The 16,897-nt window shown below is 35.4% G+C and overlaps 5 protein-coding genes across 9 annotated transcripts; 2 read left to right on the forward strand and 3 right to left on the reverse strand.

Annotated features, from left to right (window-relative positions):
* Positions 1–753: 753 nt before the first annotated feature.
* On the reverse strand, positions 754–3,147 carry LOC116337966 (protein CNPPD1). 2 transcript variants are annotated; one of them, XM_031762966.1, is made up of 3 exons: positions 2,779–3,147; positions 2,119–2,400; positions 754–2,042 (listed from the first exon to the last, which is right to left on the reverse strand). In XM_031762966.1, exons 1-3 carry the CDS (start codon positions 2,890–2,892, stop codon positions 1,218–1,220), a joined length of 1,221 nt encoding a protein of 406 aa, XP_031618826.1. In that variant the 5' UTR covers positions 2,893–3,147; the 3' UTR covers positions 754–1,217. The 2 variants fall into 2 exon arrangements, with proteins under 2 accessions (XP_031618826.1, XP_031618827.1); XM_031762967.1 differs by lacking the exon at positions 2,779–3,147 and adding an exon at positions 2,473–2,575.
* Positions 3,148–3,496: 349 nt separating this feature from the next.
* LOC116338115 lies at positions 3,497–5,707 on the forward strand. Its single transcript, XM_031763188.1, has 4 exons — positions 3,497–4,207; positions 4,585–4,749; positions 4,838–5,109; positions 5,178–5,707. Exons 1-4 carry the CDS (start codon positions 3,838–3,840, stop codon positions 5,274–5,276), a joined length of 906 nt encoding a protein of 301 aa, XP_031619048.1. The 5' UTR covers positions 3,497–3,837; the 3' UTR covers positions 5,277–5,707.
* A 12-nt stretch (positions 5,708–5,719) lies between these two features.
* On the reverse strand, positions 5,720–8,737 carry LOC116338251 (transport and Golgi organization protein 6). The gene is made up of 3 exons (XM_031763382.1): positions 8,609–8,737; positions 6,098–8,538; positions 5,720–6,034 (listed from the first exon to the last, which is right to left on the reverse strand). The coding sequence occupies exons 1-3, from the start codon at positions 8,676–8,678 to the stop codon at positions 5,720–5,722; spliced, it is 2,826 nt and encodes a 941-aa protein (XP_031619242.1). The 5' UTR covers positions 8,679–8,737.
* A 150-nt stretch (positions 8,738–8,887) lies between these two features.
* On the reverse strand, positions 8,888–10,624 carry LOC116338049 (dihydropteridine reductase). Its single transcript, XM_031763093.1, has 4 exons — positions 10,266–10,624; positions 9,685–9,841; positions 9,225–9,588; positions 8,888–9,152 (listed from the first exon to the last, which is right to left on the reverse strand). Exons 1-4 carry the CDS (start codon positions 10,347–10,349, stop codon positions 9,050–9,052), a joined length of 708 nt encoding a protein of 235 aa, XP_031618953.1. The 5' UTR covers positions 10,350–10,624; the 3' UTR covers positions 8,888–9,049.
* Positions 10,625–10,945: 321 nt separating this feature from the next.
* Positions 10,946–15,703, forward strand: LOC116338170 (pre-mRNA-splicing factor RBM22). Of its 4 annotated transcripts, none has more exons than XM_031763270.1 (3): positions 10,946–11,066; positions 13,152–15,218; positions 15,335–15,703. In XM_031763270.1, exons 2-3 carry the CDS (start codon positions 13,152–13,154, stop codon positions 15,452–15,454), a joined length of 2,187 nt encoding a protein of 728 aa, XP_031619130.1. In that variant the 5' UTR covers positions 10,946–11,066; the 3' UTR covers positions 15,455–15,703. The 4 variants fall into 4 exon arrangements, with proteins under 4 accessions (XP_031619130.1, XP_031619132.1, XP_031619133.1 ...); XM_031763272.1 differs by lacking the exons at positions 13,152–15,218; positions 15,335–15,703 and adding exons at positions 11,337–11,467; positions 11,544–13,022; XM_031763273.1 differs by lacking the exons at positions 13,152–15,218; positions 15,335–15,703 and adding exons at positions 11,367–11,467; positions 11,544–13,022.
* Positions 15,704–16,897: the final 1,194 nt, after the last annotated feature.

Genomic DNA, 16,897 nt, shown 5'->3' on the forward strand with positions numbered 1-16,897 from the left:
AAAATCGATGAAAATCAAAGTTAGTCGTCATTTATCTCCACAGCAATGAAACGACAACAACAATAACACATAATTTTACTGTCAAAATTTTGATGTCAAATGGTGTCGACATTGGTGACGGTATTTTGAAACAGACTGTGTAATCCATATTCATCGTGTATGATCGTATGTAAAGTTCTATACTTGATCTAGTTCACATTGACGGTTCAAATCGTTTATGTCCACTAGCGTAGACATGCACTGTGTGTTTCTTCTGTTACATGTACGTTGTAATGGACAAGTATAGTAACATGGCGTCGTTCAAATAAATTTAAAAATCCGTCACTCGTGTCGACACCATTTAGCACGGTAGTAGGGATTTCATTGTTGTGGATGATCCATCATTTTGGGAAGCGTTACCGTTGTCCCATGACTTTTACATTGCCTTTTTGCCGTTGTCCCATGACTTTTACATTGCATCGCGTCACAGTGACCTGCTATTCAGTACAGCTCGCTGAATGCAACTGAAAAAAATGTAGCATTTGCCAAATGGCAAGCCTAATGGGATGAATTTATTGAAGATTTGACCAATTGCCAAAACAAAAATGAATAAAAATATATTTGCTACTTGCACAGAATTCTCGTACTTTTGAAATAAAAGTTATAACCAAATACATTTGGCATAACGCCCAAATCAATTATGTTTTGTTGGTCTGTATTCACTTATTGGATGCGACATCTGTGTTAAAACTGTTGTTAAAATTCTTGTTAAAGTTCATTTAGTTATATCCAGTTCTTTGTCTTTATTTTGAAAAGAGAAAAAGTACAAATTTCGGGTAAAATTATAATTTTACAAAGCCAAATAAATGGAAAAAAAAAGTAATAAATAGAGACTGCTATTTAGAAACAGAGACTGTTTCTCAGAACATTATTTGTGAGGAGGAGCGCTCTTTAGAGCCAGTAGGTGCTACTGCAAAGGACAAACGTAACTTTTAATACTTTGCTCCTCACTGAGAAGGAGCTGGGCTCCTCAGAGCGCTCCTCCTTACATATATTGCTCTGCGAAACAGTCTCTGTTTAGAATTCAAATTGAGAACTTGTGTAGTACATTTTGCGAATGTTTTTCACATTAAAATCTATATTATTATTTTTCAGTTTGACATCGATTTTGAAAATTACAACAGGTCTATTTTGATGTTGAATTCATTCAAGAAAATAATTGAAAATAGTATTTGATGTCAAGCCCATTTCAGTTTAATTCCATTAAAACTAAATTTAAATCTATCTGCACTGGTGGAAGTGGACAATAAGCCTTTATTTGCCGATGAATTGCAGAAAATATGTTCGTTTATTCCTTCGTTGCATGTGTATTTCCAGTCCCAATTATTTCCTATCACAGGCCGTTGAGGTGAATCGATGTTCAGCAATGAATACCACGACGAGAAAAACGACGATGTCCATGTTGTTGTATTCGGTTGTTCTTTCTCATTCACTGGTTCGGAAGGTTTATTCAGTCTATCTAGGGCTAGATTTAATATTACGTCTAAATCAGATTCACTGGAATTTTCGGTTGATTCGCTAGGTTCATTCGTGGCCAGAGGCATGTTTGCCGTTCCAATTCTTTGCGTTAAGCTCGAATTTCTGATAGGTAAATTGGCTGATGAATGTGTTGTACTGGTTGGTGCATTCAAATATGTGCCCGGTATTTGACTAACTAAAAATACACTGGCAACCATTGTTGCAACTAAAACAGTGTAGCTTAAACTCATAACCAATATCGACTGTATCAATTGTTTGGCCACATGTGCGGATGGCATTATGCTACTCATTTCCAAGTATGTAAAAAATCCACGTTTCATTCCCTGCTGTTGTGCCAATATTATTTCCAGCGATTTAACTTTGTTAAAGAATTCTTCATTCGAGACATACACCTTCCAATCGATTGCATTTAAAAACGACAATTCCATTTCGAGCAAATTATCCGGGGTCATGTTCGCACATTCGGACCAATTCACGTATGGCGCCTCATCATCATGTCCACTGTAAAATTTTGTCGCTACCATCTAAGAAAGTGGAAGAGGAAAAAATATTTTATCAAAATTCAACGCACATTTATCTCTTCAAAGATTCATTGCATACCATTGAAACTAAAAACAATTCAGTCGGTGTTACGTGTTTTGTATATGCGGGGTCTGCATCCTTTAAACGTTCCAAATAGATCATAGCCAATATGAGTGAACATGGTGTAGAGCGTAAATTGCCAACGGTCGAGTAATTTAAACGATTCAACGAATAGCCATCATGTGTTTCGGAAAATGTATCAGCAATATAGTCGGACAATGGGATTGACATTTTGGCTTTGTTGTCACTGTAATATAGAGATTTTTGAACGCGCGTCAAAAATTCACCGTGTGACATCACCTGCAAACAAACAAACAAACAAATCGGTTATAATCGGGATATTGCACGATATATACATATATATTATTATACTGCACGAAATCATTAAATTTAATCTCCCAAAGACTAGAGATAACGCGTCAACGGTTAATCAAATGAAAAAAAAAAAATGTCTGAAAGTAATGAAAAAACAACAACAGCGTCAGCTACATTTGCTATCACACTGAGATGAAGAAAGAAAGCGAAAAAATGTAAGAAAGTATTTCAAATATGACAATAATAAACAACGCATTGAAACTATAGGCTGCTACTATTGAACGAGTATTTCAAAATATTTAAGGCATGATAATGAACATTCTTAATCCATCAAAGTAAACAATCGATGTGTCCTTCACTCACCTTGCCCTTATTCATTTTTAATTTTCCATTCGTTGAAATATCACTAATTCCATCACCGTTGTGCTTATTCCTATTTCTAGATGACGAAAAGATGTTGCGTCGAAGTTTCGACATTTTCTTCACAAAATGCGTGCTTGATATATATTGTTTTCGGTCACAGCCTCTCACTTTTTGCACTTTCAATTTGATGATTAATTTACTTTGACGTGGAACAATTGAACAAGTGTTCGCAAAATAAAAATAAAAAATCAAACGAAAAATTAAAACGAAAAAATCATAAAACTTTTTATGCCGTCGACGTCAACAATACGCTCTTGTTTAGGAAACCACATGAATACAATTTATTCCGTATTTACTTTACGGGCAACCATTACTCATTAGTTTTCACACACTGAGCACATTGAGCCACTCTCATTTTGACATTTCGAAAATTCGAAAAAGCTACAAAGCTTAGTCTCCAAACATTTTTTTCCTCTGCAAATATTCATTAGGACAATTTATGCATGTGCATTCATCACATTTTGGATATTTTGAATATTGATTGTATTATTAACATGTATGAAAGATGGCCATAAAATGTCGTTTTAATTTTTAATTCATTTGCATCTTATGGAATCTATTTTCGATTCTATGTGAAATCAATTTTGTTTTGAGCAAAATGACACATTCTAGCTGTCAAATATATAGTCAAAGCTTTGCATGCTGCTATTTGTAATCAAATCTATCGAATATATGTATGTGTTTTTTGTCTTTCACATACATCTTCTCTAGCATGACGTAAAGTGTATTTTATTTCATCGTGAGATGATCACAAACGTGTACTGCCGAATTAAATTAGTATTTGTTTAGGTGCGTGAATGTTTGGATTATAGCGAGAGAGCAAAAAGCGTTGGATGAAGTAAAATCATGCTTTAAAACAAAACCGAAACAAACCAACGCAAACCAATTCTAAGTGGTACAGTCGAAGTGAATCATTCCAATTTTGTGTAATTTTCGGAGAAGTTTTTTTCTTCTTCAAAAGATAGTGAACGTGATAATACAAAAATAAGCAGATTTGAAATGTTTGGAATACGAAAATTATCGAAGTTAACGCAACAATTAATCAAAACGAATTCAACGATTGCAGCAATAACTAATACAAATGCAACGGTATCGCTACACACACTGTCAAACCAGTCTGTTATCAGTCACGTAAAAGATACACAAACGGCATGCATCGCTTATCGTCATTTCACGCATTCGACTGTTAGGCACACTGACAAATCATCAACAAACGCAACAAATAACACACCAAACATTGGCGAATATGATACATTGACCGAATATCATGCATATGATATGATACATAAATTAAGCGATAATGAGCGGGCATCCTTGTCGAAGGCATTGAACAAATACGATTCTGACAAAATTAAATCGAAGTTTCAAGGTATAGTTTTTACGGTCTAGCTACTTTGGTTGGCATACAGACAAAATTTAAGATATTTTTTTCCCTAAAAGTACGGGTATCTATGATGTACGCGCACTATGAACAATAGCTTCGGATCCGAGGGAGAGTGGTAGTTTCAAAAAAACTTCTCAAAAAGGGGCAATTTTATTTTTTATATCGGAAAAGTATGAGGGTTTGTCTGATCCCTCGGACCCTGGTCAAAAGCTATGATTATGAATGCATTTAATTATATAGAAATGCAGGTTCAAGTGTAAAATATCGATCAGCTGTTATGGCAATAACAATTAAAATGTTGTTCAATGTTAATGACTAATAGTGGATCTGTTTGTTGTGTTGATGCATATTTTCAATGACAGGAAAGCTTGCATCATCTAATTGGCGCCTAAAATTCGGACGCCGAACTAATGAACAGCTTGGGTCTGTGGATCCAACAGGATCCTTCTGTGCTATGCCCGATGATTGGATTAAAAAAAAACTGGCGGAAGCTGCCATCAAACCATCAAATGATGCATTATTCAAAAGTGAGCATTTTTTAAATATTTTTTTACCGCTCATTTTTGTTATTTAATATTTTTTTTTATTTCTAAATGTTTTTTTTTTCACTTATAGCATTCATGGTGAGTGGGGTGCCATTTGTGGGATTTGGATTTTTGGATAATTTCTTTATGATTATCGCTGGCGATTACATTGAAAGTTTGATTGGTGTATACATTTGTATATCAACAATGGCAGCTGCTGCGCTGGGAAACACGATCAGTGATGTATTTGGATTAGGTCTCGCCAGTTATGTAGAACAATTTTGCACATTTATCGGCATTGTGGCACCAGAATTAACACCAACACAACAAAATATGGCAGTTACTCAACGAGCTGGAAGTTTGGTAAGTGTGACCCTTTTATTGGGTCCAAATCATAATATCAATTTTAATTGTTCTTTTTTTTCTTATAGGGTCGTGTGTTTGGCATAACAATTGGTTGTTTACTTGGAATGTTCCCACTTCTGCTGATGAAGAAAGAATCAAAACCTGAAACAAATAAAATAAATTAAATCGATGTGAAACATGTGAAACTGAATCGTAGGAGAATCAAACTCAACTGTCCTAGCTTATGTCGTCATTATTTTATTTATTAGTTGCATTTCTTCGACTCGAACTGATTTTATTTACGCATGTGTCTTACTCTCACTACCTGATGAACTGTTTTAAATTCGTTTTGCACCGATGTCTTCTATTGAATCAATGTAGATAGCACAAATCTTTTTTATCTTACACTATATAAACTCTGTATAAACTAGTAATTTATTGTTTTTAAGCTACGTGTATACATGATTCGAATTTATTGTAAGCTTAGCAGCCAGTCTCAATATAACATTTTATCGAATTTTAATTGACTTCCAATGGCAAACTCTATCGCCTCTACGTGCAATCAAAAACTAAATACAAATATTGACGAAATAAATGAAAGCAATTATAGATTGAAGCAAATGAATTTTTATTTATATCGAACATTCTCATCGGTTTTAATATCAAAAATGCGTATCTCTTTTTCCATTTTTGTTTCAGTTGTGAACGCTTCTTTGATTTTTTCTCTAAGGCATTCCAATCCGTTTCGGGCATGTATTTGCATATGTAAATCGGGATCATTTTTGGATATACTCTTCAAATTGCGGTAAATCGGAAGTAAAAACTCTTGATATTGCTCCAAATTCTGCATTCCTTTCAGTAGATCTGTAAGCACCAAAGCGGCTGCTCGACGTGTTGGCAAATATTTGTCCAATTGCAGCGTATTTTGAATTAATATCATCACCTGTAATAGAAAAAGTCAATGAGTCTCTTCAGTAAAATGGAGAAAATTTAATAAACAATGTACCTCTTCGAAGAAATGATGAACCTGATAGGATAAAATGCGCATGATAACTCCCAAATTTGACATGTTTGACGTTCGAAACTCAACATTTCGATTGTAGGCACCACGTAAGAAGCAATTTATCAACACCGCTTTGTATTTATAGCACATTTCACCAAGTCCTTGACAAGTCTTGACAATCGTCTCGCCGATCTTCAGCTTGAAATCAATGTCAGCCAAATCATTATCAATATCAAAATGATATTCGGCTATCAATGCCACAATAACTGTATCTTCCAATATTTCGACTAGCGTAATCAGCAGTTTGATACAGTTCAGGAATATATAACTATCTTCTTCTCTCAGCAACTTCAGAGCCAATGCCAAAATGACATGGGCATTCAGGCATGTTTCTTCGTCTTTTGCATTCACTAATTTCACCATATTCATGATGGCATAGACTTTGGTATACGGTTCCGAATGGGTTTCACTTAAAATGGCTTTGGCCTCTAAGAACAGTGAATTTTCGTCGTGATTCTGCGAAGAACCCAACATGGTATCCAACTTTTTCATGACCGTATTCATGTCTTGGCCGACTAGAAGAGTGCGCAACTTTTTAAGCGTCCATTCCAATTGTGCTTTGAGTTCATCGTTTTGTATGCGTTGCATAAAATCTCCGACGATCGATAAGATGACAATTAAAATTTCGTCAAAATCTTCGGTTGCTATTTTTTTATTTATTCTCTGGAACGTTTCAATTTGTTCGATTTGTTGATTGAGCATCTTATTCAGCATTTCAACAATATCTTGTTGATTTTCCGCAAATTGTCCGTGGAATGGTTTGAATAAAATCAATTCGTTTAATGCATGAATTACGGAATATTTTCGCTTGAATTTTCTTTCGATAGCCGTTTTCAGTTCACTTTCACCGCCAAGCAATTCACTGCTGCTAGGCGATTGCACGATTTTCGATGCAGATCCAAAGCTATCCGAAAACATTTGAAGCAAATGCAAAAACACATTGTAGATCAATGTATTGTGATTGCATTGTTTAAGCACATTCACCAGTGACACCGATGGCTCCAAGAATGAATTAATGTCCAAATCATTTTGGTCCGTTTCAAGGGCGACAACAGTGAAAGAAATATTATCGTCGTTGATTTGTTTCATTTTTAAACGTGGATGGAGACATTTCACACCTTCGTCATATTCTTCGTATAAAATCCATTCAACAATTCGATTTAGGTCGCCTTTTTCTCGATTCGATAAGCATCGCACAATTATGGCCAGAATTTCATTTTTTAGTGTCATATTCGTTGACTCGTTTAGCAAATGATGAATTTGAATGAACATCGGCATGAATGGTGTTAAAATTTCCGAAGCTAATGTGTCGTCCGATGGACCCGTTGCACAGAACGTCAAATGTACCAAGTGAATGGCATCAATAAACTCATTCGATTCACAAACAACAGCACCAGTGATCATATCACATGGCAATGCCAAGTTATCAAACGTTCGCAGCAGAATATCGGTAATATGACGTCGGATAAATCCCAGTTGAAGCGAATATAATTTACTCAAACACTGAACGCCAACGTCAACAAAATAAATTTGATGTGATTTGTTGCTTTGAATAAAACTCAGCAAATGCTGAGTTATTTCGTCGATTATCTGATGATAGAATTCTTTTTTGTGTCCACGCTTACCTACGATCGATGATATCACAGCACAACAATGCAAGCGTTTCTTTACGATTTCTTCGTCTTGATCCAAACTGGTAATTGACGGAAGCAAAGCCTCACACAATGCTTTAAAACTGCCTGCTTGTCGAAGTGACTGCATTAGCTGTTTACACGTGATTTGTTGTATGGACGCTTCTGCTCGATTTTGATTGCTGCCTTGTATCAGAAATAGAATCTTAAAGTAATCACCGTGTGACAGTCGTGATCGTAAATCGAGCAAATGTTGCTCAAACTGTGTTTTTATTTCATCGCTTCCATTGCAAATTATGGTAAATATGCTACTTAACAGATCGGTGTATATAAGATGTTGATCACTTCGTGTACATATGAGCGGGAAAAATTTGTCCTTCGAAATGTTCAACAGAATTTTGGTGCTCGCAATAATATATGGTAGTCGATAATCAATCGGCGTTGCAACCCCCAATAGAAATGGTTTTAAACCATATTCGATGGCCTTGCGAATGCCAATGTGAACCTTTTTCGTTTCGGTCACTGATATTGGAAGTTCATCACTTTTGTCGAGTTCCGCACAGATCTCTAGCAATATTTCAAAAACACTTGTTGCGTACACCCAAACCGGTGACTCAGATGAATTTGGTTGTGGACACTTGATTTCATCGTACAGAATTTTTTGATACAGTGTTGACTCTTCTGTGCTTCTTGAGTTTTGAAATGAACTCAACTCATTTGCGGCCTTTTCATCCAATTTGGCGCGAATCGAAACTGTAAATATATTGTTAAAGAGCGCAGTGAATATTATTTCCCTTTAATAAGAACAACATTCAATACGAACCATTACAAGAGTAATTCTCTTCGTCTGCTATCAATTTTATCAGTGATTTCAATCGATTTGTATTCGACATTCTGCGTACTTCTTAGCTGAAACGCACATTCGATTTGGAATACAAATAGTAAGTTCAAGAGAAGTTGTCAAACAAAGCACATTGACAGAATATATGACAGATTGGTGCGTTCACAACAAAAGTGGTCAGGGTGCGTTCACATTTATTCCATAAATGAATTTATTATTTAAAACCTTTTCAAAACAAGCGATGCAATAAAATTAAATAAAATTGATAAAAAGCGATGCATTTATTTAAAAAAAGCGAAAAAAAAATGTTTATAAAAATGTGAAAATAACAAATAGACCTAAAAAGTCTTCAAGTTAAAACTTGTATCAAACTGGTTTATTTTGCGTACTGCGATGTTGACTATGTCGATGATATTCATGTTTTTATTCAGCAGCAATTAAATTAGTTTTATTGTCGTTTGTGACAAGACGAATCAATGAGCCATTTTTTGGTCGATCTTTTCCTTCGGTCCATTTGGCAAACGTTCTGAAACAATAAATATTTCCTTTTAGATAAAAAGTCTCTTGATAAAATATTTAATTTGTAATGTAGACATACTCGGCAATGAAATCCAATGGGGTCCATTTGGAGAAGTCGGCGTTAGCCATCCATTTTCGGTTCATTGGTGTATCAAGTGTAATTGGCAAGATGGAGACAACAAGAGAATTGTCGGGCAATCCAGATTTCTCCTCAGCCAAAGATTTTGTTAGTTGATGCACGGCGGCCTTTGCAAGCCCGTATCCAATCATACCGGGTGTACCTTTTAATGCAGCATCGGCACCAGTCAAAGTCAACACACCGCCGGGTTTCAAAAAACGTGAACCAATCGTGGCTGAGATTGTTGATGACCAAACACTTTGCTTCCACATTAAGTCGGCATTTTTTGCCAAGTCTTTGCTTGCATTTCCACCGGCCCAACCACCTGAATAAATTACAAAAATACAACTCTTTTTTTTACTTCGAACAAATTTTTTTTTTTAAAAAAAAAAAAAAAAAAAAAAACTTCTGAATAATTTACCTGCAACACAAATAACAGCATCCAATTGATTGGTGTTAAGCAGACCTTGAAGTTGATCAAGTATAGCTGATTCCTGTTCAGTCCATCCGGCTTCTTTGTCCACAATGATATTTGCATCAGCTTGATCGTTTGCGGTTAAATCAATATTGCCTACCCACTAGAAAAAAACAACGAAATTCACAAGTAAGTGTAATGCACAAACGAAAGTGCCAAGACATGAATGACTGCCTGCCTTTCGAATCGAGGTCAAGTGTGAAAATCAATAAAATTGTCGGCGCAAGTATTTGATTTGAGTTGCTCAAGAAATTTTGTAAAACCAAATAAATGGCATCCCGTATAAGTGACCTTTCATAAGATATTGACGTACTGTTTCTACTAAGACGGAAGAAATCCATTCAATTCACATTTAAAATGTGAAAATCATTTGCTTATTAATTGTTCGAGCGGATTGGATGAGATTTTGGAATGTTAACTATGCATGACATTATTAACAAATAGAACAGATAATATTTCAACTATAAGAATATTTCAGCAACAAGGTAATGAATCACACACCACAACGATAAAAACCTGTTTCTTACCCAGTTCAACTCTTTGAATTTCGAAACACAGGCAGAACCTAATGCTCCACGTCCACCGTAAACCAATACTTTTTTCGCTGACATTTCCGACAATTTTTTACAACAATTATTTCCGATTGAGATTCGTTGTAATATAAATGTGAGCTATATCTCGTTGAAGTTTTTTGTTTTCATTCACAACGAAGAAAAACAGGCAGCGAACAAAAAACGAGAGTCAAGACGATAAATGAAACGAATGATTATGCGAGATTGTGAGCGGCAGCAACTTGTTGGAATGCTTTTGCAAACTGATTGAAAACAGAATGAAAAGAATCAACATTCGTTGGAAATGGTTCTGCGCGCTTACCGTCACTCTTCACTCAAGGCCACACTCTAATCGCGCAAAGAGGGGCATTTATCCCCTATCGGAAACCATCCAAATTGAGCAAAATTCTAGTTTTTTCGCGAAGAAAAAATCGTTTCATCGAAATTATGAATATTTTTATAGTTAAATTGATGAAAATATGTACAAAAACTGTCGATAAACCGTGAAAAATTCGGATCATTTCCGGATCGACAGAGCATAAGAATCATTTGTTGTGCTTGCTAGATGTAATCAAAACGAACTTTGTTTTCGAACTTCAGCGATGGCAACCCATTAAACAACTGTCAAATATAAAGCAATCAGTCAAACAAGCATAGGCTGTAAAAGTAAATGTGTCATTTATAAACGTATTGGCAAAAATTGAAGAAACTTTTGAAAGTATTTGGATACGGTGCTAGAAAAAACTTAAGTTCGAAGCAATTAAAGTGAGATTTAAGGTAAATTTTTCATTATTCATAAGTTCAGTAAATTAAATTGGTGTTTTTTGTGTTATTATTGTTATTTGTTTGTAAATACACTTCATAAGGTTATGTTGCGACAGTAATGCGATGCAGTACAATGCATTGAAGCATTTATTGTTCCCATAATTGTTTCATTTTTCAAACAAAACATTTCCACATGTTATCTTTGTTTGCTGTGATTGTTGTTCGTTGAGCCAAAGTGTGCTTGCTTACCTTTGAAATAACTAACACATTTCATGTTTTCAGTTTTTAGACATCTTTTTTTCTTGTGTTTAGTTTGTGATTATAATTTACGCACGCACACACATACACATAGAAACACACATCAAAGAAACATTTATGCACTGATCAAAAATAAAACATTCTAACATTATTAGGTAAATAAGCAACATTAACTATATCTCGATCCAATGGAAACTTGAAATTCATTTTTTTTTCTTGCTTTTGTTACAGGTTTTGTGAAAACTCGCTTGCTTAAAATATCTCTTCAAAATGTCTATGTCCAAAACGACAAACACGTACAATCGTCAGAACTGGGAAGATTCTGAGTTTCCAATTTTGTGTCAGACATGCTTGGGCGATAATCCATATGTGCGTATGATCAAAGAGCGTTATGGCAAAGAATGCAAGATTTGTACGCGCCCATTCACAATTTTCAGATGGTGTCCCGGTGCACGAATGCGTTTCAAGAAGACCGAAATCTGCCAAACTTGCGCCAAATTGAAAAATGTATGTCAAACGTGTCTGCTGGACTTGGAGTATGGTCTGCCCATCCAAGTGCGTGATGCAGCCTTGAAAATTGTTGATAAACTACCGCAAAGTGATGTCAACAAGGAGTACTACATACAGAAAATCGAAGCCGAACTGCAGAATGACGATGGAACGTCGGCGGCTGGAACAGTGGGTAAATCGCTGACTGCAAGCGAAATGTTGACAAAATTGGCGCGAACTCAACCCTATTACAAACGAAATCAACCGCATATCTGTTCGTTCTGGGTGAAAGGTGAATGTAAACGAGGCGAAGAATGTCCGTACCGGCATGACAAACCAAATGAACCAGACGATCCACTGTCAGAGCAGAACATTAAGGACCGGTACTATGGCCGAAATGATCCAGTTGCCGATAAAATTATGAAACGAGCCGCTCAATTACCAACACTTGATCCACCAGAAGAAAAAAGTATAACGACTCTATATGTAGGCAACATTTCAGAACACTTATCCGAAAAGGATATTCGCGATAATTTCTATCAGTACGGTGAAATAAGAAACATTACAATGGTGGCACGACAACAATGCGCATTCGTGCAATACACAAAAAGATCGTCGGCAGAATTGGCGGCCGAAAGTACATTCAATAAATTAGTGTTGGGTGGTCAAAAACTGGGAATAAAATGGGCACATTCTCAGGCTAAACAAACGACTGCAACGAAAACAAATCGTAATTTTGACAGTGCACCGCCACCGCAACAAATGCCTATACCCGCCAATGACTATTTCAATTTAACACCGAATGATGTCAATGTAATGCCACCCGGTTTGAAATTGAACCAGCTGCCGCCGTCTATGATGTCGAGCTCGGCATATCAGGCATTGTATCAAAATAATGCATACCCAGCACCATATTCATCGATTCCATTACCATCGAATATGCCACCAAATGCTGATAACATGCAAATTCCACCACCACCAATAAACGAAAGCTTGCACTATCCCAGTCAGGATCCGAATCGCTTGGGAGCTATTAAAAAATAATTTATTTTGAAATTAGCATCTGTTTCGGGATTTTTTTAATAAGAATTTTTTTTGTCATAATTTCTCGGTCTCAACTCATTTTGAGTGAAAGACCAACAACTGAAAATAAGGGAAATATGCATAGAATTTTTGGTAAAAATAAACTGTCAATAAAAAATTGATTTGTATTGATCCAAACTGCTTTGTTTCCTTGTTTAATGTGTTTTCATTATCGAAGCATTCTTCTCATCTAAATTTCAGCCTTTCAGAATTTCCAGCAAATCTAAGCAATCTAAAATGTTTCCATTGTTCATGTTTTATTTTCAGATGGATGTCAACCATTTAGGATCGTGGAAAATTGCGTCGGCTCAACCATTTTATCCGATTGGTGTGGGATGCATTGAGTTCGATGACAAAAGTGGTGCTGTAGCAACATACACCGCGCAAACAATCAATACATTTATATTTCAAAATTTTGGCGATGGCATCGAAAACGATAAACCGGCAAACAAAAGTTATTTACACAAATCATTTTTCCCAGAACGTATTAGAGATGCGGTGATTACCAGTGAGTCGGTGATTTTGCTTGAAAATGGCCAGATCAAGTATTTTGCATCATCGAAAGATTTAGTAACCGTTGAGTATTTGTCTGGCGTTCAAACGATTTGTTCGACACAACATGGTTTTGCATTGATCAAAATATCGTCGGATGGCACAAAATTTTTTATTGAATTTCATCCGCGAATATTCCATCGACACAGCAGACCAGAAAGCAATGAATACGATATTAGTTTTAGCAAAATAATGGAGCTACAAAATACATGGCGGCAATGTCACTTCAAAGTAAAAGAATTGTGCATTAAGAATTACAGCGAAAATCAATTTTTGAAAAAATTAATATCGGATGATATTGGAGTGAATGCGAACGATGATTTTTACATATTTCTATCGATTGACAATAGTTTATGTTCGATACATATCGTGGACGAACAGTCGTATGTGAATCCAATTGTTATGTGTACGACGAAAATCGTTGATTTTTGGGCAGCCAAAGACGGTAATTACATAATTTTATTGCTTGAGAATGGCACACTTGAAGCCCATTATTTAACGAGCATTGACAACAGCATCAATAAGAAAACCTTTTACTTTGGCAATGAAATTCAAACATACCACTATCATGGTCATGACGGCATTTTCATGTTTTCAAATGGAGTCAACGTTGAATATGGTATGATCGAATTTAATGTCGAATTGGATTCATTTAAATTCAAACGAAAGGCGTTTAATTTGCCCGGAATCGTTGCCATGACTTATTTGCCGGGGTACAAGTTGATTTTGTGCGTTAGTGAAAATTGCCACTTTTACAAAATTGCGGTTCGGATTCAAGAGCCGGTACGCATTAACGACGAATGGATTGAATTGGATCAAAATATACAATCGCAACTATCGAATGTAAAATATCAATTGATCGAGCTAACCGATGCGTATGAAAATTTGGTGAATCAACAGGAGCAACAGCGTAAAGTGTTGAACGTAATTAAATTCAGGCGAAACGATTTGGATGACACTGAAAATGATATCGGTAAAATTGGATATCGTTTTGTTGGTGCTTGTTCGGTGACGCAAATGCCGCCAATTCAACAACACCATATAAATTCAAAAAATAACTTAATTTATGTATCAAATTCAATGGTTTACGATCGAATAACATCATTTTTTGTCACTATAAAAATATCAACAACCGTTAAATATGCAAATGAATTCGGTGAGGATTTATGGTACTTATCTTGTAGATGGTTAAACGATAAACACGAAAATTTGTATGCGAGTATCAAGTTAAACGAGGGCCGACTAGCCGATACAATACCAATAACGCTCATAATTCATTTACAACAAACACATTTGCCATGCTTTACTGTTGACATTTCAACGCGTGTAGCATGTGGACGAGCACCGGCAAATCGGTCGCTCTGTTTGAATTTTCCGGTACGTTTAGATCAGCCGGACTATTGTGAAATGATGCATGTCTCATCGGTTCTATCTCAGGTTAACGAGATATCGGACGATAAAAGTCTAATGTGCAGCATTTTAGCGCCAAAAACGGTACCACTCAATGATATCATTTCGGAAATGATGGACTTGGAACAACGAACACAAGCCATGGATTTAAAATGTGGAAGTAATCAAAAAGTATACGAATTCTATTTGTTGGGCAAAACATTGACGGCAATTCATTTTCCTGATACCGAAACATTACGACTCGTATCTATTGATGCCGACTTTATGCAGTCATTCAAACAGCATTTACACCGAAAAATCGAGACCAAATTATCTAATCTTGGCCTTGAATTTGATGTCAAAGTGTCGACGGATGCCCTGAAGGAATATTGTGTTAGTATTTAATTAAACTTGTCTTTTCTTATTTAAACGTATCTCGTTGAAACTATTTCAATTTGGTCACGTAAATTTATTAATTCTTATCGGTTTTTGTTTTGTTTTGTTTACAGAGCGCAGATAATTTTTTGAATGCCATTCTAAATGCATCGGATATTACGAATAAAACGAACGAAATGTTGCACTGTATGAGAAAAGTTCGACAAATAAAGTTTTTGTCGCCGTTTTCGTGAATCCAAAAAAAACTGGTATCTATGGAAAATTTCATTCGATTTGTTTGTTAAATTTGATGTGAGCACATTAAAAACCAAATGGATATCTCATTTCGCTGCAGTACATAGAATTCGGTATTTTTAACATATTTCCATCAAGGAGATGCTGCCATTTGATTTCCTTACCTTGTACGAAAATTCAATGGAACAAACACAAAAACGTCCCGAAAATAAACCTCAAATAATAAATTCAACATTTTAAGAACAAAACGAAAGTTGTAAATTTTATTGGAATCTCTTTCTTTTTCTCTTAATTTTATTCGTGCGTTAAAACAAAATGCGAAATATTTTTTTTTTCGCGTTTGGTATATAATGGAGAAATTACGAAGTCGCCGATCGTGAGATCAATTTCGAAGAAGAGTAAAGAATCTGATAAAGTTCAAAAGATGGAATCCAATTAAAGTCATTGAACTCATACCGAAATATAAGCTAATTTTATCTGTTGTATATAAATTCTGCCTGTTAACTTATCAACGCGCCGTATACAGTGGTCTTCTGGTTGCCTGAGCTTAATTCCTCCAGGGTAAGCTAACGAAATAAAGAAGAGACGTATAACCTGTAAGAGCAACTTTCATTTTATTCCTGTCCATTCGAAATAAGAATAAAAAAATAATCCGTAGGATCCATCAAAAAAAAAAAAAATTGAAATTATGGCCATAAATAAGACCAATTGAAACACTAAATTTTTCCATAATTTTTTATGATTTCTCAATTATGAGTTCATTAGAGATAGGCAGGAGAAAAAAAATAGACACAATTTTCGTCACACCAACGATTAAAACAGTCAAATGCAAATGAAGGCTTGGCCAGCGATATTTGTATTGATTGATGATTCATTCGGTCTGATGAACAAGAATTACCCCCAACGTCTCTTTTCATTTCATTTATTTATTTTTTATGTTCGATTTTGGTATTCTGCCAAACGCAAAGCCAATTATTATTGGACAATATGCAGATGGGGCCTTAAAAAAGAAATGACAGGCTGTTCTCTTTCTTCTACAAAAATCGACTGAAAATATATCGAATGAAACAAACAAGTTTGTTAATTTGTACATAGTGAAGATTATGCACAAAATTTTTGTGCGTCGATATACATATTAAGTGTGTATTATTTTTGTGTGTTTGTCATTTTGATGCGGCGAGATTTTATTTCGTTAAATTTCAATTCATGTTTATTTCGAATGAAGAGCCGAAACGAGTCACCGATGAAGAGAGAAATATCGTTGGCCGAAAATTCAATAAGCTAAAAGATAGTATGAAGATAAACTCCGATGAACCGTGTTACCGAAGGCAAAAGACAAAGAAAAAAAAAACAAACAGTATTTATTGATAAAATTTGTGGTTGTTGTTGTTCACTTTTTTTCGCTCTTCTTTTCAGATGTTCGTTTTTTGTTGAAGCGAATG

Source organism: Contarinia nasturtii, unplaced genomic scaffold (assembly GCF_009176525.2).
Source record: "Contarinia nasturtii isolate CC-2019 unplaced genomic scaffold, AAFC_CNas_1.1 Cnas_scaffold_350, whole genome shotgun sequence".
Classification (NCBI taxonomy): domain Eukaryota; kingdom Metazoa; phylum Arthropoda; class Insecta; order Diptera; family Cecidomyiidae; genus Contarinia; species Contarinia nasturtii.

Excerpts from the sequence above, each read along its gene's own strand:
- LOC116337966 (XM_031762966.1), bottom strand. The coding sequence starts at position 2,892 with ATGTCGAAACTTCGACGCAACATCTTTTCGTCATCTAGAAATAGGAAT. Across the intron at positions 2,401-2,778 it reads TAAAAATGAATAAGGGCAAG|GTGATGTCACACGGTGAATT; the intron begins GTGAGTGAAGGA and ends GTTTGTTTGCAG. Across the intron at positions 2,043-2,118 it reads AATTGTTTTTAGTTTCAATG|ATGGTAGCGACAAAATTTTA; the intron begins GTATGCAATGAA and ends CCACTTTCTTAG.
- LOC116338049 (XM_031763093.1), bottom strand. The coding sequence starts at position 10,349 with ATGTCAGCGAAAAAAGTATTGGTTTACGGTGGACGTGGAGCATTAGGT. Across the intron at positions 9,589-9,684 it reads TGCTGTTATTTGTGTTGCAG|GTGGTTGGGCCGGTGGAAAT; the intron begins GTAAATTATTCA and ends TAATTTATTCAG. Across the intron at positions 9,153-9,224 it reads CCATTGGATTTCATTGCCGA|AACGTTTGCCAAATGGACCG; the intron begins GTATGTCTACAT and ends TTATTGTTTCAG.
- LOC116338251 (XM_031763382.1), bottom strand. The coding sequence starts at position 8,678 with ATGTCGAATACAAATCGATTGAAATCACTGATAAAATTGATAGCAGAC. Across the intron at positions 8,539-8,608 it reads AGAGAATTACTCTTGTAATG|TTTCGATTCGCGCCAAATTG; the intron begins GTTCGTATTGAA and ends ATATATTTACAG. Across the intron at positions 6,035-6,097 it reads TTCATCATTTCTTCGAAGAG|GTGATGATATTAATTCAAAA; the intron begins GTACATTGTTTA and ends TTTCTATTACAG.
- LOC116338115 (XM_031763188.1), top strand. The coding sequence starts at position 3,838 with ATGTTTGGAATACGAAAATTATCGAAGTTAACGCAACAATTAATCAAA. Across the intron at positions 4,208-4,584 it reads AATTAAATCGAAGTTTCAAG|GAAAGCTTGCATCATCTAAT; the intron begins GTATAGTTTTTA and ends TTTCAATGACAG. Across the intron at positions 4,750-4,837 it reads AAATGATGCATTATTCAAAA|CATTCATGGTGAGTGGGGTG; the intron begins GTGAGCATTTTT and ends TTTCACTTATAG.
- LOC116338170 (XM_031763270.1), top strand. The coding sequence starts at position 13,152 with ATGGATGTCAACCATTTAGGATCGTGGAAAATTGCGTCGGCTCAACCA. Across the intron at positions 15,219-15,334 it reads ATGCCCTGAAGGAATATTGT|AGCGCAGATAATTTTTTGAA; the intron begins GTTAGTATTTAA and ends TTTTGTTTACAG.